The 22,145-nt window shown below is 49.5% G+C and overlaps 1 protein-coding gene across 1 annotated transcript in view; it reads right to left on the bottom strand.

Annotated features, from left to right (window-relative positions):
• LOC144719114 (roundabout homolog 1-like) overlaps positions 1 to 22,145 on the bottom strand; it is a 151,506-nt gene that overhangs the window by 60,693 nt on the left and 68,668 nt on the right. The window contains exon 3 of the mRNA XM_078594957.1: positions 10,414 to 10,571. Coding sequence (XP_078451083.1) covers positions 10,414 to 10,571 — 158 coding nt within the window. The remainder of the gene's footprint in view (positions 1 to 10,413; positions 10,572 to 22,145) is intronic.

Genomic DNA, 22,145 nt, shown 5'->3' with positions numbered 1-22,145 from the left:
GTTTCTGCAGCGCCCCCAAACCAAACAGTGAATGCAGTCATAGTCCAGGGCAGGTGAAGGCACATATGCTGCTCCAACCTTTCGCGTAACTTTCGCAACAGATTTTCGTCATAGAAGCTCACGTGAGCAAATCCCAGGCATTGTTCAACAGACGTGAAACTTCCTAACTCAGGAGTAACAAAACTACGCAAGATTCACGCGAATCGCAGCTGCTGCTGGCGGTGGCACTAACTCGCACGACTCATGACAGGTACAGGACATCCACCAGGCCCACGCCTGGGGTCACAGGTCACTTCCTGCGGAGAATGCCCCCCAAGAGGTTTCATTTAAGTCCACGCCGGGCATCCCACCGGCCAGACCAAAGAGCCACATTTACAGCCCTGTGAGTTTTCCAAAAAAAAAACACCACTCTTTTCCGCGCGTTTTCAACACAAGAAACAAAAAGGCATTCAAGGGTGACCATCGATCATGTACCGGGCGAAACGATGCACTGTTCATAAAGTCAGTAAGCTGTGCCCTCTCGTGAAAGAAAAAAAACACGTAACCTTTTTTACGTGCTTGTAATGAACGGAGCACTGCCTCTCAGCTTTTTCCTCCGCTTGGCGAAGCTCGAAAAATGGATTCGGTTCAGTTCGCTTATAAGGTGTGGCGGTGATTTCGTAGGCTCGTACGAGTCGCTGCCTCTGTAACTGCCGACCTCTCCACTTATAGGGGTCAGGGTTTACAGGAATGATGTGGGAGAAAAAGGGGATGTCTCCAGGCTAGGCTCGCCGAGTCGGTTACAAACCAAAGGGACACATAAGGGGATGCTTTGTGCCACGCAAAATGGCTCGCTTGGATTTCCACCAATTAGAAAAATCAAGACAAAGTTGCTCATTAATCTTTGTCACCGTCAACAGCCGACTATCCGTCTGTTGCTTTCCAAGCCACTGTCGCACGGCCACTGCTCTCAAGATTTGTCACGAGTCCAGGGACGCTGCCATGGTGTAAATGGTTGGCACACTGGATTGCCAACAAAGTGGCTTATCATGTGTAAATTTATGGCAGCTTAAACACGTTTCTAAATGTGGAGGGAAAAACCAGAGGACTGGGAGAAAAATCCACGCGACCACAGCGAGGACATGCACACTCCAAATTGATAGGCGTCAGGGTCGGGGTCAAACCCACGACCTCCTGGAAACCAGGCGAGGTAGTGAACATCTCGCTACCACAGCGCCCTAACCACAGTTAGGTGATCGGGGCAGGTGGCTGTGCAGGGGTAAGAATAATACTCTTTATTATTTATACTGACCAGTGTGAAAAAGTAGGCCAAAATACCCTCTGGAGGGGACTCTCTGGAGCTCCCTCAAGTGGAGGCCCTTCCGCCAGCAGTGATGTGAGCAAGCAATTGCAGGGCTACACCTCTAGCTTTAGCACTCGTGATCAATCTCTCACTCGCGCACTCGCGCGCCCGTGCGTGTCGTCACGCGGCCGCCAGAGTTTTGATCCGCAGCTGTGTTATTTTTCTCTCGCAATCAGAGCCCTCGCTGTACGGGGGCGGCCCGCTCGCCGCAGCCGCTCCGGGGGGGCGAACGCCGCGGGAAGTGCGCCGTCGCCGAGGATTAATAACCACCTGGCCTGGAAATGAAACGCCGGTCCCCTCGTGCCGTTTCGGGCAAAGGGGAAGAGGAGCCGCCAACTGATTCACGCGAGATCTGTCGGGCTCCATCAGTCGAAGTTGGGTGGAAGTGACGCCTGTGGAAACTTGTTCCGCAACAAAAAACACTAAACTATGAACAATTTTACTTTTTACCAGATAAGGCCCACTGAGCTGTATAGTTCTTTTTTATAAGCGACCTGGCTATCACCAATGATAGTTCAAAGAAGTGGCTCTTCACGTGGAAATGTATTGCGGCCAAATACTCTAAACGGCATGTTGTTTCTAAATGCCGAGGTGAAAAACTGGAGGGCCCCGTAGAAAAATCCACGAAACCACACCGAGAGAGAACAAGTCAACTCCAAATATACAGCAGCAGGCGTCAGGGTGGGGATCGAACCCACGACCTCTTGCATACCAGGCGAGGTAGTTAACACCTCGCCGAGTGTGCGCCCAGAGCCGCAGTCGCTGGAGAGCGTTTTTCATCGGCGGCGCTCGCTTGAACGCCATCGCGCGGCGAGGGTCCGCGAGACGTGCGGCGCACCACGGCGCGTTCGCAAGGAAGCCGCGCCCCGCTCTGCTGAACCGCGTAGCGTGGGCTGTTACCATCGGGCCGACCGAAGCCTGTTTCCAACGAGACTCGACTTGTTTGGGAAGTGCATGCATTCCCATAAGCGCTCGGTTGTTTGGTCATGACCTGGCGCACAATGGGCCTACTTCAACGAAGCATTGCGGCGGGTGTCTTCGGCGTCCATTACCGAGGGCGAGGAGAGAGGGGGTGGAAGAGGGAGTAAAAAAAAACCCGTCCAAAACCCCCGCGTGTTTTTTTTTCGAGAGACAGCACGCTCCGCGGTGCTTTATGCATCACGAAGCATCGAGGAATGGTTTGGATCCAAACTGGTGAACCGTGAACTCACAGGCAAGCATGATACATCTCAAATTAGCCTGTCCACCCAATAGCAAGAAGGGCCCAATGATTCAAAAGCCCTTTATCTGCGTTCGTGTCAGTAAAGGACGACGGACGGGGCCTCGGCGTTTTCTGAGCACACTTGCCAAAGGCAAATGTTGTTGAGTTCCTTATGTCAGTGAGCGAGAACATTTTTATAGAAAGACAAACTACTGTGCTTAGCATTCCCAGGCCCGGAAATCCCCTACAATGCAGTCTCTGTAGAGTCTGGCCCACAGCCATTTATAACCACCGATCCTTTTTTTAGCACCACTTTTAAATCCAGCATCAATGCCATCGAGCAGCGATCTGAAGGCATTCGGCTCACACGCGTGCACAGGGCACACGTTAGCACTCGTGCACACACGCGCAAAAAGATACATGCGCACGCATGCATGCATGCACGCACGATGTCACGTACAGGCACAGACACACATTCACACGCTGGCAAACACACACACGCGCGCAGTCGTAGACGCACGCACAGCTTTCACACGCATGCATGCACACACACACAGTTAAACACGCACACAAGCCACAATAGTGCAGTTGATGGCTATCAATTGTCTGGAGGGAAAGAAGAAGAAGAAACCCCTCAGCTAATTTAAAAGTTCAGTTAAAAGCCATACTTGAGTTGTAACGTTTTACTTTATGGCAGGTGAGATTGTTTCGTTATTTACTGTACTTTACGGGGAAAAAAATGTACAATCACTCAGCACGCGAGGCCACCTATTAAGGATTCATCTGGTGGACACAGACACTGTAAAATCTGCCCAACGCCTTCTTGGGGGGCGGGAAAGATGAATGTATGGCGTGCAATGGGGGGGGTGTCACGTAAATCTAATATTTACACGTTCGCCCACGCAACTTGCAGCGTACTCCCGTGTTGTAACACAGACGCCTGTTTTTTTTTTCACTCGCCGGGGACTTTTGACGAGCGAACAAAACATCGGGGGCCCTCCCTCTCATCAGGGCCCCTGAATGCCCCCTGCATTCATCCACGTTTGAAAAGCTTCCATTGGGTGGCTGGGGGGAGAGACACTGTAGGTAAAGCTGCTTTAAGGACTCCGAGTGTCGCCCGCTGATTGTGGGAGGCTTCCACGAGCACGTGGGGGCGAGCGGTCGAGGAGGACCGGGCCGGGCGAGTGGCGGAGAGGTTACTCGACGCAAGAGTCAACAGCTGCATTTCGGTAAAGAATTTAGGGGAGGAAAAGTTCTCTCGCTCTCTCGCAATGCAAACTGTGATTGTCATGTAATGAGTGTTTTCTCCTCCCTCCAAAAGTGGGTTTTTTTTTATACGATACAGAGAGGCTGCTACTTCAGCCAGTCGATGTGTTGATGTCGCGGAAATTCAATGGCGATTTCCATCCAAAAGATGGGCTTGGTTAATCGAATTTAGCAATATGAATTTATTTTTTAGAATAATCAACACATTTTACATTTTAAAAAATGCTTCCGTTCATGATTTCGCTAAGAGCTGACGAAGTGTCTCTACTTACAGCTCCCACTTTCAATCACATTTATTTGTATAGGAGGAAGCAATACATTTATCCTGCTTAAAAAAAAAATGCCATGTTTTGTTAAACTCGCATTTCAATTCAATTTTTCTATCCCCTCTTTCTCTGTCAAGAAAGTATTTGTATAAATTCTACAACTTTGAATTAAAATTCTTCATGGCAACCCGGCAAATACCCACGCCGCACTCCGTCCATTGACCGTGGATCAGTGCCACTTTTGTTTTTGAATTCCTCGCCGGGCGAAAGGATTTTCCGTACAATGCATGCGACTTGGCGGCACGTGTTTACGCAGCCTAATATATTTGCTACCGTACTTGACAGGACGTGAAACTTAAACTGGCAGGTACGTGGCTAACGCAACGCCCGCAAAATGCCAGCGAGGTTTTGCTCGACCAGGGGGTGGCCGCGGCGTAAACTCGCTGCGGAAACCCGAGCGGCCCGCAGTTCAAAGGTTTTGCGTCGCTTGCCATGAGCTCAAAGTAGCGACGGCGGACACGGGCAACAGCTACACCTTGATGTCGTGGCATACGACATCAAGGTGTAGTGGCCCAGCGGACAACATCTCACGCAAGCAAGAGGCTGGCTCATCACATCTCGCGGAGGATCGCTCCATTGGACAAAATAGTTCCGCGAATCGGTTGGCGAGTTCGCGTTTTAAGTCGATGTTAAAAAATCAAAAAAAATCATGGAAGCTGGTTCGTAAGTGCAGGTGTTCGTAAGTCGGGTGTTCGTAAGATGGTGTTTGTAAGTTGGGGCATGCCTTACATACACATCCCTGTCTATCCATATTGTTTTGGAAGGTGCTGTTGGTATACATACAGCAATGGCAGAGAAGTATTTGGTGGGCTGTTGTTGTTGTGGAAAGCACACACACCTGGCACAAAAAGTTTGCCTCCCCAGTGCTGTTCCACACACAGCATCAGTGTGCTCGGTTGAACCACTGAAAACCCATGCCAATTTCATATTCTAATTATAAATGGTGATATGCACCATGGTGAGGAATCAAATGTCCGGTTAGCGGTGCCTTTGATTCTAGTACAGCCAGCCCACGTGACGCTATAACACCAATCCACATACACAAACACACACATGTACCCACACACTCTAACGGACCACAGCCAGCCGCTACCCACACACGCTGAGCTCGTACAGGACCCGTATGAACTTATTTCCTGAGTGCTCTCTCTGTTGTGTACTGTAAAGTGACCAATTTTAATTATTGCAGAGTCACATTCGTATGCAATCATATCAACTCAGCGTGAGGTTAAAGGCCAACAATGCCCGTGGCAATTCAAGGATATGTGCATCTGTGCTTTTTTCCACCGAATTTATGGAGTGCTCATGAATAACTGGATGTGAGGACACACAATGTACCGCGATCCAGTGCACGTTACAAAAACTGGGCAACAAAGAGCCAAGCCTCGTGTGTCAAATGCCTGTCCCTGGACAAAGTCACCTATTTGGGTCAAGTCCTGCCGCAACACAAACCTCGAAAATGTGCTTCTACGTCAATTCCCAGCGCGTAAATAAAACATTTATCCGCAGCAGCATCTGAAGTTGCTTTCTTGGCACAGGACGCGCCTGGCACGGAGTTCATACACTGGCAGACAATGAGGCTGATTACCGCCGCCCTTGCCTTCCCCCGCGGGTCTCATTTCTTGATCTGTCTTGAGAGCGAGTTGCGTGCACACGCGGCTGTCGTCTTTGCGGTTGGACATTCAGGAGCCAAAAAACGCCGGCGACAAAAAAGAAACCCGAGCACGTGCAGGAGAACGGGCAAGCGCGGGATCTCGATAGCGTATGCCACGACAACGAGGTGGGTGTTCGGAGCAATCACGGGTGTTTGGGTGGCTTGATAAAGAGCCCCTTGAAATTATCGCGACACCAGCAATGTCATTTCCCATTCGCAACGATGTTGTAAATTGCACCCAGAAGTGCGGTACAATGGCAGGCTCGTGCATTAGCCGCGAATGAACCGTGTTCGAGAAAAAGAGAGAGAGACGGGGCCAGACGGGGAGAAGAGATGGTGAGGAAGGGGAACAAAAAAAGAAGAAATACGGACAGAGTGGAGAGACAGAGAGAGATGCCAAACTGGACATTTCATCACGTCAATTACTGCAGCGGAGAAATGAAAACAGCCAGAATGCATTATGTCACCTCACAGCCGCTACGTGCATCAGAGCACAGACAGAAGAAAGCTCACCAGGAACGATTTTTTTTTTGTAACCACAGCTAAGATTTCTCATCCCACAGCTCAGGAATTATATCTGTGAAGCAAAGCGCACATTTTCAAAGAATGTAATTTACAGCTACGGGAGGGTTTCATTACAAAAAAAAAGGATGTTTAAGAATTGAGAAATGGGTCATCACCAGGGGCACAGCAATCACGTCCTAATGCTTTAATCAGCACTTTTGTGGGGAGTTCGCTGGCTTGAGGGGAGGTGTGGGCAGCACAGGTCTACCCACTCTGTCCCCACCTCTCCCCCACCGCTCCACGTGCGCTACCCCTCCCGTCCCCTGCCCCCCCCCATCCACGTCAGGTCGCGTCTTGGAGGCGACTGCTATTTTTTGGAGACGACCAAGGACCCCCCCCCCCCCTATCGGGACACAGACGTTCGCACACCCCCCCCCCCCCCAAAAAAACTCTCCGTGCTGCCACCTGTTGCACACGACACGCCTGAAGGAACACGAGACGGGGCAACTTCGCGTCAGGGGGCCTCACATCAAATGCGTGTTTTTCCCATCGCGCTGCACATTTCTGTCCACGCATGATGTTAAGAGGGTCGAAAAAGAAAGGAACCATTTACGCAACTACTTCTGCTGCTGCTGTTGCTGCTGCTGCTGCTACGGTGGTCAACAAACCCCCCCAACAATTCCCCACCCCCCCAACCCCAGCCTACCCTCCCAGGTCGCTCGCCACGCTCGAACCTCCAGCAACGCCGGCCCCTCCACCACGTCCCACGGGGAAGCAGAAAGTTGAGCGGGGAAATTGACAGGCAAGACGGGTGTGAAAACAGCTATTTTAAAAAAAAAACTTGCTTCTCGTTGACACGAACATCACGAGCTTTTCGCACAAAGTCCAAAACCAATCTCGGTGCTAAAAACTTGTTTCGAGCAACCAAGGTGCTCGCTCGCACTCTGGGCCAGCCTTTTTCCCAGAAATGCAGCCCGTCTCAACGCACTTGTTTGCCAAAATCTAAATTTACTCCCGGCTCTGGATTGCACGGATCGCGTGGATGTTGCAGGGGTTAAACTTTCATCCGTCAGCGGCTCATCAGGACCAGCGCACGCCTGGGAATGCCTGCCACTCTGCCCCCACGCCTCGCGCTCTCTCTCTCGCTCGCACGCATTCTCTTTTGTTTATTTTTTTGTGTTCACCAATTATAGCCCAATCAAGCGGTCGGTATTCAGCAACCAAGGAGAATGTGTGCTTGCTGTACTCTAGGACCGCCAGTGCAGAGCCAATGTGTCTCGTTTTGGAATTACAAGCTATGATATTGCAGGGTTTTTGTATTTTAATGATATCCTTCAAGGGGGCCGATCTTGCACCAACCACTTTACAGCACTCGGCACGCCCATACAGGGGAGTGGTTCACCCTGTCTAACGCATTCTAGTGCATATTACGTTTAGTCGTATAATTTTGAGATGAGATGGGGTTCATGAAATCCAAAACCGAATTTCTACAATTTTGTATGCAGTCATCGGTGACTGGGGCTGAGGTTCTTTTAGCTCACTGAACACAAAACTGTGGCTTAGGAGGGCCTACACCCAGCAGTTGATAGATCATGGCTAAGGATAAGAGCTGAGAATGTTTACCTAGGACATCGGTAGTATTGGAGGATCTGGCACAGATTAAAATGTATTACACTTGCGCGCATTCTTAGGCTGACAGGTTCAAGCCCCACACAGCTGGTTTACAGAGCTTGCACAACACACAGACGCACTATCATACAAATAACGCAGAAGTGAAATATGCAAACTAGAATCAAATATAAATTGGCACAGTGACTACCAATGCATTTCATCGTTAATTCATTAATTGGCATTCAAATAGTTATTTTCTCGTGTATTCTTTTTTTTAACAGTGACCTTTAAAAAAAAACCCAACCGTAAATTTTCGATGATTTTTTTTACGCGTGAACTTCAATGCTAATCAAGAAAATCCTGAATACATTGTTTCATAAATATTTTATTACCTTGCAAAATTCTCACTTTCATTTTTTTTGCAATCTTGCCTTTAGCACGAATCAAAGGGCAGCAATGAAGAAACAAAGGCTGACAATGCTTTTCCACCACCTCCCTTGGCAAGCACTGTTCTTTAATTTCACATGGTAAGCCACATGGTAAAGTTTCCACATGGTAAGCCACTTCGTTGAGCTATCATTTGTGGCCAGGTCGGTTCTAAATAGAAGAGCTATATAGCTCAGTGGGCCTTACTTGGTGAAATAAAATAAGTTTATTTTAGTTTTTGTTCGTTTAGTTTAACGGAAATATACACATCATCAGCAGCAGCAGACTTAGTCTATCCACTGCTGGCGGTCGTGCACAGTTTATGACTGAAATACTTTTCCACCATCAACTTGAACAAGCACTGACACTTTAATAGAAATATACACACCACCATCATTATTAACATTAGCCTTGATCTATCCACAGCTGGAAGAACACCTCCCCGAGCTGACAGCAATATAACAATGGTATAATCAATGTCTAAAGTATTCTATGTTCTAAATTGTACACTCAATCAATGTCGATGTGGTTTCCTTCTTTGAGTGAGCATGGTGCAGCCCTTAGCCTGTGGTGGAAATTCCACAGTCATATGGTGGGGGCAAGTATTTTCATTAGACGATCACTGTTGACTTCTCACAGAGCAGGACTCAATGTATCTACCGCAGCAGGATTGAACTTCCAACCTTCTGAAAGGAAGCCACAAACTCCACTGCTGTGCCACCCAGCAAGACATAATATACAGCCATGTACTGTACATAATAGACGAATATTTTTCAGACAAATGTTCTACTCTGGAGAACCACAGAATCAACCCATTGTGTTTTTTTTTTGTATAATACATTACACCAGGGGCCAGATTCATATCTTATAATGTATTAACAGCAAGGGCCAGACTTACAAGTTGACAAAACAACCAATACACATCACCTTGGCGATTTGCCACACTGTTGACATGAAGACCACTGCAAGTTTTTAGAAGTATAAAAAAACATAGGACAATTGGAAACATTCGACACGTTAATACTGTATCTGTATTTTCCCAGTCATAAGGCAGCGTGTTGATGATGGAGTCAAGCTCTGCCAACGTTAACAAAGCACATATCAGGTCACTCTTCGGTTGCACTGGAAATACAGCATGGGGCACAGACAGCGCCTGATAATCACTGAGTTTAACGCAAGCCACAAATATGGGCTTTCACAGGCGCCAAATGTTGTTACACGCAGCTGATTGGTGCAACACATGAAGGTACCTATTTCCTTGATGCGCCTAATCTGCCTGCATCGCCCTTGCAATTATGTTTCCGCATAATCGCACAACTTGCAGGCACTGTATGTATGTTGAACCTCTTTCGCACCATACGTAACCAATCGTGCTAATCCAAGGTGTGGGGGAAGGACGAAAAACTAAACATAATAAGCAGTTCTCAAGAACTTAGTTTTCAATCTAGATACAAAAGTAGTTGCAGTGGATTCCTAATGTCGGAAGGAAGAGCATTCCAGACAGCCAGAGGAGCGCACCTGAAAGCGTGCGATGCGGTAACCGTCTTTGTTTAATGGCTGACCGGAGCCCGCGTGATGTTTAGGTGTAACAGAGCGAACTGACCGAGCACAATTTTCAATGGTACCCAGCGTAATAATTCAATCAATAATCTTTTTTTTTCAAGTTGTCTGGGTGCCTGGCGCAGGACGGCATGGTTCGTGAGTGCGGAGTCGGAGCGAGTCGGCAACCGCCTCACGAATAAATGAGAGAATAACGGAGTGAGCGCAATTACCGTGGTTTCCCTACTGCGAGCATCTTCAGGAGTTGAAGGTGCCCAGCAGTAATGCTGAAAGCTTCAGAGAAGAAATGCTCAACATGTCCTTACACCCCCCCCCCCCACCTCCGATTAGCTCGGTTGGCTACGTACCGTTTGAAAGAAGTTCATTAGTTCAGAAGTTCAGTTCAAGACCGCACTTGAATTCCACAACGTCTGAAAGCGTCCACAAAGTGCGTCCGAAATCGTGGAATCGCCTGCCCCCACCTCCAACTCCCCCCCCTCTAAACCGCCCCCTACCCAGGCGAGGAGGGCGACCGCTCACTCACCCTGACGGCGTCGTTTCCACTGCGTAGAATCACACCGTCCTTCTTCCACGAGACGGTCGGCTCGGGGTGGCCGCGTGGCGGCACGCACTCCAGCATGGCCGCCTCCCCCGCCGCCGCCACCACGTCGGCCGGCTGCTGCCGGAAGTCGTCGCGTAGCACTGGGGGCAACGGGCACGGGCGAGAAATAAAAACGTCAGAATTAGATTTTTTCTTTTTTGCATCGTCATTGTCCAGGAAAGCACGCGTGTCTCACGTTCATCCGAGTGACACGTGATATGCAATGTCTACTGATGTATAGCTGCTCACGTGTCAATTGAACACGGTTCATATGTCAACTTACGTAACATATGCCAGTTTTCTCTGGGCCCCACAGAGTAAAATGCAATCCCAAACTATAATTCAGTTCATAACCCTTTGCTCTATTCCTCTGCTCTGAAGAAAAACTATTGCTTTAAACTTCAGATGGGCTATGCATTTTTCTGTTGTAAGGCAATGCTAATTAACGTGTTTTTATATATATATAAAGTACTTTTCCTCAACGTAATTTTTACGTATTATTATAATGCTTGTTTACCCAGGAAAACCTCACTGAGTCTCAAGACTATTTTTCAGGAGGGTCCTGCCAAGTTTTTGCAGTAAGGGGGGGAGACCTTGCTATGTATAATGCCAATTTAGTCATTTGCAGGAAATGTTTCAGTAACGGGAAGTTTTTTTTGGCCAATACCACTTACAATGTATGCTTGTTGATCTTATTTAGCGGGGGGAAAACGATATCGCAATCACTTAATTATTTGAGTAATTATTGGTCCTTACAATGTGCAGTAGTGTGTATTTATTTAGATTTTTTTTTATTCTGCATACCAATGGATGCATACTCTACATGCATACACACACATGATACTGGAATCACATAAAAGCATATGAGCACACAATATAACCCCAAAGCCTTACATGCCTATACTTATGAGCGACAGCAACAAATTATTTTAGAATAAAACCTCCAAACGATTTGCACCAGCGTCATGTTTGTATCATACTCTTATATAAGCGCACAACTTTATCTATCTGTGATGAATGCTGCACTTTCCGTCGTTTTCATGCGGGGGGCGCTGTAAACCTACGCGCACCCTGCATGAACGACGGAGGCGCAGGGACAGATGTTTGATTACGTTGCAATCGATCTGCAGACGGCGGTCTTCTCACACGGCCAGCAGCTCTATGTCGCCTTATCTCGATCCCGCAATCCCAAACAGGTGAAAGTCCGCATCGAACCGAACCCCCAGCAAGGCCATCTACTTAACGACGAGAGAAGATTCACACAAAATGTCCTTTTTAATGAAGTCTTCAGATGTAAAATTACATAAGCTTTTAATGAAAAAATAAAATTATCAAATTCAAAGCACAATACAATTCAATGTGTCGTTCGTGTGCAATTTTTTTAGTGACTTCCCTGGCCGAAGGCCGTAAATGGTTGTGAGGGGCGCCAAAGGTGCCCCCGAACAACCCCTAGTTTGAATATATACATTTGTACTAACCTTAAAAAGTTACGTAATAAGTGCAATAACGTCCTTACGATAACGGCGTAAATTAAGCTGTGCAAACTTGCATCTTGATTGATAATGCGTCAAACCTTTGTGACGACTCGTCATATCTTAACGTGCAGAACTAAAACTATCAAAAGTGAAGTCTCTCCCAGATATGTTCTTACAACTCAGTCTGAAGCCTGGACAGATAATTGACGCGTGATTAATTCTCACCCCATTCCTCAAATCAAGTGCTATAGCGCAAGACCCCATGGGGGAAGCGGATTTTTTTTTTATGTCCAATAAAGGTGTTAAATTATCCAGTTGAGATCCCGCACACATAGGTTTAATAACGTATCTCGTAGAGTTTTAAAATAACTCCGTTGTTAGTCACTCAGGAATTTGGTATGACGACAGACGTAGGGCCTCGGTTATGCAGTTTGTAAACTTGTTAGTACTAATCCAGGCCTGGGAGACAGCGGAAAGCCTGCAACTTCTCAACTTTTTGAGAGCACACAGTGGAAACCAGAACTCCCTGATAAAATTGCAAGTATCCCGACTGATGGATGTTTACAATATGCTTTAATAAAAGCACCGCGTGCAAAAATACGGGCAGGGCTCTGAGGGATGCACGATATGAATCCTGAGACAGCTCAAGGCCCAGCGATATGATTTCCTCGGAGACGGAGGTGCAACCCTGCCTCCTCCGCTGCAAACATCGCATCGTCTTTTCCACCAATGATAGTGCTCCCCAAATCCGAGCGAAATCCTTAATCTGTGTCTCTCACCCCCAGCCGACACACAACACAACCACACCACGTTGTCCGGCCCCAGTCGGCCTACAACACTGCCACACGACATCACCCACCCCCTAGTCAGCCCACGACACCGCCCCACCACATCACTCACTCCCGTGTGACCCAGAACACCACGCGACATCACCCACTCCCATGTGACCCAGAACACCACACGACATCACCCACCCCCTAGTCAGCCCACGACATCGCCCCACCACATCACCCACTCCCGTGTTACCCAGAACACCACACGACTTCACCCACCCCCTAGTCAGCCCACGACATCGCCCCACCACATCACCCACTCCCGTGTGACCCAGAACACCACGCGACATCACCCACTCCCATGTGACCCAGAACACCACGCGACATCACCCACTCCCATGTGACCCAAAACACCACACGACTCCACCCACCCCCTAGTCAGCCCACGACATCGCCCCACCACATCACCCACTCCCGTGTGACCCAGAACACCACGCGACATCACCCACTCCCATGTGACCCAGAACACCACGCGACATCACCCACCCCCTAGTCAGCCCACGACATCGCCCCACCACATCACCCACTCCCGTGTGACTCAGAACACCACGCGACATCACCCACCCCCAGGTGACCAGGAACACCACCACACATTGCCCAACCCCAGGTGGCCCACTACACCACCCCACCTCCATCGCCCGCGGGCTGCACATGCTTCAGATTCAGCTACAAATTCCGTCGACGACTTTATGGAGCAATAATTTCCATGGCATCGATTCATAGTTTTTATTTTATTTTACCCTTCTAAATTTAACTTGATTGCCTTATTTAAAATAAAAATTTATGTTTCACAAGAATGTCTGGTGCTACACTAACGTAAAAAAAAACTCTGCATGGCGTAATGTTTACACGTCGCGTTGGCATGAATTGCTGCCAGAGCTATTACCTCAATACTTTTATTCAATTACAGCGAAAGGCGGCGGCTCACATGATAAACTATCAGAGCCCAGTGGCGCGCGAGCTCACGCGCGCGCATACTCAGACACAGATTGTGCCTGAACGCAAACACTCAAGGGCTTCCATGCAGACGGGCCCGCATGTCATCCATAAAAAAAAACTCTCACGGACTGACTTTTCCTCCCCAAAGTGTCAGCAAGCTGAGGAAACAAGACTCATGCCTGCTGTTGCCAAGTGATTTTCCTCCAAGCCAAAGCAGGCGACATCAGTCATCTGGCTTGCCGCGGCCTAAAGTCACCAATAAATGTCTTACTTCTATGGCACGATTTTTATTTTATTTTGCACTTTTTGCCCTTTAGGTTTGGCTGGTGCAGAAGTGTCAAGGGGTAAGCGTTGCAGAGTCCTGCTTCGGGTTGCTTGAATGTGGCACCGTGCCCATCAGTGGCAATGAAGCTCAGGGGCTACACAAAAAATTACCTTCATCTAAACACGGCCATCTTTGCCCAACATTGCTTCCCCTGAAACTAACATTCTGTGAACAAGAGTTATTTTGAAATACTTCCAGAACCCCGGGCCAGCATGTTCTTCTGTGTGGCCCCAAGAAAAAAAGAAAAAAACAGAGAAAATAAGGGAGGTGTGGAGGAGGGAATGAAAGAAGCCGGTTTTAAATAGCTGAGGCCTTTTCAGAAATGGTTTATGGTAGTGACTGTGCATCCCTCATATTTAAGTGATTAAGCAGAGCAAGGAGGCTGGCAAACAGCCGTGCACATTGTCATGACTCCCTGTTTAATGTGGCCTAGTCGAAGAATTAACTGCAAATAATGACCTTTTTACACACACATCATTCATTTGTTTAATGTTTAGTTACCTCCATTGTCTCTCCCTTTTGTTTCTTCCCACAAATGTTTAAGTGCTTTTCAGTCAGATAAAGCCAAGGGGCCCTGCTGATACAATCTGCATCATTATTATTTCTTTCGCCGTATAATGTTTCGCCTTGCTTGGTCCATCATAGGAGATGTATGCAATGGTATTCCACTGCAGCAGCGCACACCTTCATCCCTCTCCAAACAAAGACAGAGATCCCCTGTATAGCCTTAACAAACCATTGGGGCAAGTGCTACTCGTGAGCACCTATGAAGGCCGGCACGGCACACAAGGGGGTGGGCGGCCAGCACCAACGCCCGGCCGCCTTTGTCTCCCTCGTGGTAAAGTTTAACACGCTGCACCAGGTACTCATTTGAGGCCGAGTCAACCTAGGGGAGGCCCAGGACCGGGTTCAGATAATGGCCACTCGTGTTGGTGGCCGCGAGCGGGAATCGAACTCGGGTCACCGGGTTCGCAGCGCAGCGTAGCGCAGCACCGCCACTGCAGGACACAGGCGCGCACACCGACGCCACGGTGGGTGGTCAAGCCGCGAGGTCGAGGGGGGAGCCCAACGCAGGGACGACGACGAACCCGCTGGACGCTTCCCAATGCGTACCTCTATTGCAGGGGGGTCATATTTACGTCGGTCATTGTGTGGGTGGCTGGGCGGCTGGGTTTTCCGAGCGCTCATCGTGTTCACCACCGAGCGGGTTTGTAAGCGACAAAAACGCATCTCGAAATGTGTGTACGGAGCTGAAGAGTTAACTCAAGTTTGCGTCGGGTAATCTCCCGTTTTGAAATTGCCAAAAGGGGCCGTCTGCTGTAAAGTGGACCCAATAACATCGCTCACAACAGCGGGCCAGTGTCGGCTGGTATGACAATCAATACTATTACACCAATTTAAAATGTATATTTACATTTCTAAAGAAAATAACTTTCTTACCTAAACAACTACAGAGGTGGCAGGTTCGCACAATGTGCTATGAGCCCGGTGTCCTGAGTGCAAACCAGGCCTGAGTTCAAATCCAGGCCATGGCTAGCAACAGTGGCGAGTGATAGCTGACCTCGTCCTGGGCCTCCCTCTTCACCAACCCACACTGGCCAGTGTGGTGAAGTATGGCCAAACAATCCGCAACACCTACACAGCACCGCAAGGAGGCCTTCATCCAGCATTGGACAAACATAGGCCTGTCAAAGATAGCTGTATTTTCTGTTGAACAACTAGAACAGCCTATATTCTCAAAATGTTTATTTTAATGAATCTTTAAAGGCTCTCATGTGGTTAGATTTTTTTAAAAGTCTTTGATTTGAATGGGACATTTTTCTGGTAATGATACATGCAGGCACACACACGCAGGCGCTCACATGTGCACACACTCTTTCCTAATAAACAAACAATGAATGCGGAAAGAACCACCAGCCAGACAATAGTCTATGAGTCACCGAGCACGACAAACCAACACTGCCCGTAATTTGTTCCGTCTTCGTCTGAGCATCACGTCCGCCAACAAAGTCCCATCCAATTAATGATTGCTCATTTGACTCTTTCCACATGGCCGCCTCATCGGCTTCCCCGGTGCCCAGGGTCAGCCTCGTGGGCTGAGGGCCGCTGCGATCGTGTAGCCTTAACATCCGCTATTTGTTCTAGATTTGAAGCTTTCGTGACTGCAATGATTCATATTCTTAGGTTTTTTCGGTAAAGTCACGTAGGTAAAAACATTAAAAAGTAAAATAAAATAAAAAATAAAAATCACGACGTTTCGGAGGCAACACAAGCTTCCGTCTTCAGGTGGTACCGTCACAGCCACGACAGCTGTATCAAGTAAATGAGAGATTGCAGGAGCCCCACCACCTTCTCCAACCATTATATAAACGCAGTGGTAACTCCTGCAATCTCTCATTTACTTGATACAGCTGTCGTGGCTGTGACGGTACCACCTGAAGACGGAAGCTTGTGTTGCCTCCGAAACGTCGTGATTTTTATTTTTATTTTATTTTACTTTTTAATGTTTTTACCTACGTGACTTTACCGAAAAAACCTAAGAATATCCGCTATTTGGTTTAGATTCATTACGCAGTTCCACCAGACTGCTTGAACTTAAACCGAACACGAGTGAAGCTGCGCATTCAAAAGAAAGAAAAAAAAACGAGAGCCTCTATCCACATCGGGATAGTCTCCCTCGAGTCGCATAAAGTCTCGACATTTCCCGCAGGCGGTCACAGATGACACTACATCTCTCCGCTTCCATCCCACCCAGGAGCGATTAATCACTTGGCACGGTTATTCAAACAGTCAACCGGTAATTGCTCGCAGATGTCACGGCGCAATATCTGGCCGCCCGCGAGGAACGTTCGTAAATTTCCTCGCGCGGACCTCCGATCAGTTTTATCCACCTTCGACCCAAACGGCCGCCTGTCAAGCCCCGTGCATCTGGCTCCCCTCGTACGTTAAGCCGCGTTTCCATTTGTCCCCGCGCCAACGGCGGGCGTGAGGCCACCGCGTTGGCCCTGCGTCACTGTCATCATTTGTGTCCCCGACGTCTGCGGCACCGGCAGCGAGGTCCGTTGCCAAGCTGGAAAAGGGCACGGGAGACATGGGGATTCCCACCCCCCTCAGCCCCCCCCCATCCCCCCGCCCCCCCCCCTCTCCCCGGCCCCCCATCCCCCCAGCCCCCCTCTTATCGCCGCACGGCACCGTGCGGTTTTAACCTCCGGCATCCGTGCCGTTGCGCCTCAGGGCCCTCGCAAACATCAGGCAAAGGGCGGCCACGGAGCGAGCGGTGGGCGCAATTATTTCGTGAGATAGTTGGCAAGGGGAGGGGGGGGGAGAAGATGACGGAAAAAAATGTTGAACAACCAAAGGAATGTCAATCTGGCGGGGGAGCCGTCTGCCGGGGTGGGTCTTTAACAGCCTCTCGCTGTTTACTTTTTCATGTTTTTGCATTTTCAAAGAGGTTCAATAAATCAATCAGGAACATATTAGGGTCACTCAGCGTTTGAACCCCATGGCCTTTGAATGCCAGATGAACCCTTTTATGATTATCAAGATGGGAAGTGGCACTGTTCCACAACAACCTCCTTGTGCTTGCTGACCTCAGTGTAATAATCATGATCCTGCCTCTTTTTGTGTGGGCAACAAGCTGTGCGTGTCACGACCACGACGACAACACGAACAACAACAACAAGCAACGATTAAACGGCAAACTACAAACAGAATACACTCGCCAAAAGCCGCCAACCCTTCCACCACCTGGCTCACGACATCGACAACCACCCCTCGGCAGAGAAGCACCACCACCACCCACTGTGCACACAGCGAGTGGCACAGTGGCATGACTGCCAGCCCGACTGCACGCACACACGGGGCAACCTGTAACAGACTGTTGGGGCAAGTGCTGTTAGCGAGCACCTATGAAGGTAGGCACGGCACACGAGGGGTAAGTGGGCAACACCACGCCCGGCCGCCTTTGTCTCTCTAGTGACGATGTTTACACATCGCACCAGGTATTAATTTGAGGACTGAGTCGACCTAGGGGAGGTTCAGATAATCGTCGCCACTGGGTGTTGGCCGTGAGCGGGAATCGAAGCCGGGTCGCTGGGTTCGTAGCGCAGCGTAGCGCTGACCACTACACCACCGCTCTCCGCACGCACACACAAACGCAAGCACACGCACACAACGACATTGTGAACCCGGTCTGTCAGTCCATTACCGCAACGGACACCACGAGGCGCAATCAATGAACGGAACACGTTTGGCAAAAAAAAAATGCAGTGAGCAATGACTGATGTGGGGAAATAGATATGCAAATAACAGCAAACATTTAGCGGGCCCGCACTTGCTCAGTCGCAACAGCGGCAACACTTCTAAGTGTACTATACGCGTACGGTATTGAACGCACAACCCCGCCAGGGCAGTACTTCCAGTTTTCGTTGAATGAATGGAGAACCGAGTTAAATAGGGCGTAATCGGCATGTTTGCTCTTTTGTTGAATCACCATCGGCTGTGATATGCCCACTCTTGGATGACGGCCTCCCAGACCTCCTCCCCAAAGCCGTGGTCTCGGGATGCAACAATCCATCGAGCTGATTTCATGGCCTCCGTCCCCGCTAGTGGTTTTTGTCTCCTTTGCCTGCAACTCCGACATTAATCTTGACCGCCAGTCGGCCTCCCAATCCCACTTACTTTTCCGAACGCTCGATAGGATGTCTCGAATTTCCGAATGTGCTCACGGTCTTGTGTTTAAAGTTTATGTAGCATAAGTAGCCAGTGAGGGGGGCGGGCTTTGAAATGGCTCCACCATGAGGGTCAGCTGATGTAATTTCTGCGAACAAAATGATTCAAGGGTCCATTGATGAACCTGAAGCTAAAATGACGACCGCCGCATGTAATTCAAGCGATACGCGCGCACGCACACACACACCGGTGTACACACGGCAACTTTGTTTGGTGCCATTTAATTTCACCCTTCCCTTGTTTTTAAACAACTCCTCCGAACGAGGTCGCTTTAATGGCACGCTGATAGTATCAGCCATGGGGTGGTAATCACAGCAGCAGTAAATTTAATATCCCTGTCTCCACTTGGAGCCTTGCCCCCCGGCTTGGTGCTCCCCAGACCCTCCCCCACCCCACCCCTTCGCTGCCGCCGGTGGCCCCCTGGGGGAGGGTTTAGGGCTCACAGGGGCATCGTGACGCTGGCCTCACTCATATACGCAAGTCAACTGTGCGCAGGGTCGTCCACGGGGGGGGGGTGCAGGGCCCGGGGACAATCACACTGTGTGGGCCCCCCGCCCGACGCCTGCAAACTAAACCGGAAGTATTACATCTGACACCGTGACGTCGAAGCGCGAGGTGCCCCCCAAAACGCGGGGCCCGGGGCAGTCGTCCCGATTTGCCGTAGCCTAGGGACGGCTCTGCCTGCGCCACACGGTGTCCCACGTTCGACCTCGGGCGTGAGTTATGCAACACGTTCCCAGCTACTGAACCACAAAAACCTTTCGGAATGTGATGCCATTTAATGATTGTAAATGTCTCCGCTTGTCACGCTGTTTTACCATGAATCAAGAATTTATGAAAATTTCGTAAAGTTATGGGGCCGAGGTGGCTGGATGACTCAGAGGTCAGCGCCTTGAGCAGGAACCATTGAGACACTGGGTTCGAGTTTGGCTTTCAGCCACCTGTGATTAAACCGAGATTACAAGTTCGTTGAGTTTGATCGTCTCGGCCCAGTCACCAAAGCCTAAAAACACCCAGCACCATCATAAAACATTTGGTTCCTCACTTAATTTTACTACATTTCAGGTCTGAAAATGGTAAATACTGCGTCGACTTTGTCGTGCGACGAACATTACCCTGCATAGGAATGCGTGGGGAAACAAAATAAATAGATAAACAAAGTTCAATTTGTCGGCAGAAGTGTGGAGCCAAAGGGCGTCGTGACGTTTGAAGAGGTTTCTAATCAGTGCCGCGACAAGCCACCGTCACGTCAGGGCCATCTGTCACCACCATGTGCCTTTCAAGATGAGAAGTGGGACCGATAACCATCGCAGGTGTGGGCTTAAACAATCCGGGGCGCTCCGTGAGACCCTCCGATTGCAGCCTATTGTCTCGGGGAGGATAAAGGTCGTCACCCAAGTCAGTTTGCACCAGTGATCTCCAGCCCCGTGACCAGCAGGACAAGGCGAATGTTTTAAGACTCAGATTCAGAGTTTGCCTGCTTTCGAAGAAAGAAGAAATCCTGCTGGAAAACATCGGTCCAGAAAAGCCCACGGGCACGCGGGACAAAATATTATTTTAGTTTTCGTGGTGAAACAGACTCTCGTCTGTCTATTATTTTATTGCCGACAATCCATAACAATAGTGCTTTATTCATTATGTAACAGTCTCGCAGGGTAAGCCTGCCCCGCGAAGCAAGCCCTGACCACGGGCAAAAGTGGCCAGCCAACTGCCTGGAGAAGGTCGATCTGGATGGTATGCCAACTGAGCTGTGAGTGGAAACGCGCAGTGAAGCTGGGGAGTGAGGGTGCTCGTCGCGACAGCAACAGAGACCAAGGCACAAGGGTTTTCCGTGTAGTTTTACATTCTGTTGAGCCAAGTGCCATGATTGCCGACACGGCACTCTACTCATTGCAGGTTAAGTCATTCTCGGGGGAGCCTAAGACCAGTGCAGATATCGATCACCACTGAGGTTAGTTGACCATAGTCGGGAATCGAACTTATATTGTTGGGTTGAGAGCACCACCGTTCCCACATGGGGATGACAGCGAGCACAAACACATGCACGCATGACAAAGATGTAACGTTTTCTCGGTCTCAAATGAGTATTGGTTGGGGCTCATTTTACCGCCAATCTTGAGTCAGTGGAGAGGATTTCTAGTTTCGATGACAGGGATGGATCTTTCCCATATAACGGGTGTTGACTTCCCACGCACCAAGCAGCGATCACCCGCAAGCACTCATTTTACCGGCCCCCGGTGAGACACGAGGCTGAGTTCATCCTGACCAATGATTTGAACTCGTGAAAACGGGAACCCCGCTGCTCCACCAACTGCGATAAATCCAAGCCTTGGGAGATCACGCGCGAGCGGCTTGTGTTTTAATAGAGTGACATTTCAGCTGCAGCAGGAATGCATTCATCATCGGGCCTAGACACAAAAGACCCGACGGTGGCTCCGATTCCTGCCTTAGGTTGAAACGCATCTCAAATAAAACACGGGCTGCCCACGTCCCCGCCGTAGCCTAGGCACTATTCGGGACCGTCGCGCAATTATCTCCGGCGGGTCCCCGCATTTTTTTCGCACGTCGGCACACACGTGGCGTGACATTTCGCTTTACTTGCACCGACATCAAAACAAAAACGGGGGGTGGGTGGGGGCGGGCGTGTTGGAGGGATCATTGCTCTCACGTTCAGACTCCAACGAGACGAGGAGAGTTCCTCCGAAAAGAAAAGGGGCCCTTCTTCTTCTTCTTGCCTGCGCACCCACCGACGAGGGAGCACGTGTTTGTAATTTCCGCCACCGGCAGCTGCGGCGATGGCAAGCGAGCGCAGCGTGCTGAGGGGGGGGGATCGGCTTACGAACGAGCGCGAGCCATGGAAGGATGGCCGGCAGCTGTTTGGTCATCGGCAGCGAACGGGCCCCCGCAAATAATCACAAAAGTCTTTTACTTTACCGGGCGAAAGCCACGGCGAGTTTTAAAATGTGTTTTTTTTCCAGGAGAATGCTGCTTGGGATATTTGGCTGCATCTTTTTTTGGTGCGGTGTTCTTTGAGCAAAAGCGGGAGAACCTGGAGAAACCGTATGTGCACGTGCCCGCAGAGATAGGTCAGTAACCTAACTGCTGTACTACCATTTTCGTGGACCACCTTGCAGCCGGTCGAGAGTATACCACCGTGCCTGGCGTGCCCCCGTCAGGAGGCCGAGTTTTTTTCCACACGTCTCGGCAGATTTTAATCCCACATGCTTTAAAAAGCATTGCTCCCGGTGTCGAGTGAGCCAACGGAGCAGACGGGCTGATGAACGCTTTACTGAGAAACATTTTAAATGCCAATCCATCGCTCGATGACCTTCATTTGTGAGCAGGTGAGACCCCCATTGACTAAAACAATTC

Source organism: Lampetra planeri, chromosome 5 (assembly GCF_965212315.1).
Source record: "Lampetra planeri chromosome 5, kcLamPlan1.2.h2, whole genome shotgun sequence".
Taxonomy (NCBI): domain Eukaryota; kingdom Metazoa; phylum Chordata; class Hyperoartia; order Petromyzontiformes; family Petromyzontidae; genus Lampetra; species Lampetra planeri.
The sequence above is the reverse complement of the archived record's forward strand: the minus strand, read 5'-3'. Positions and strand labels throughout refer to the sequence as shown.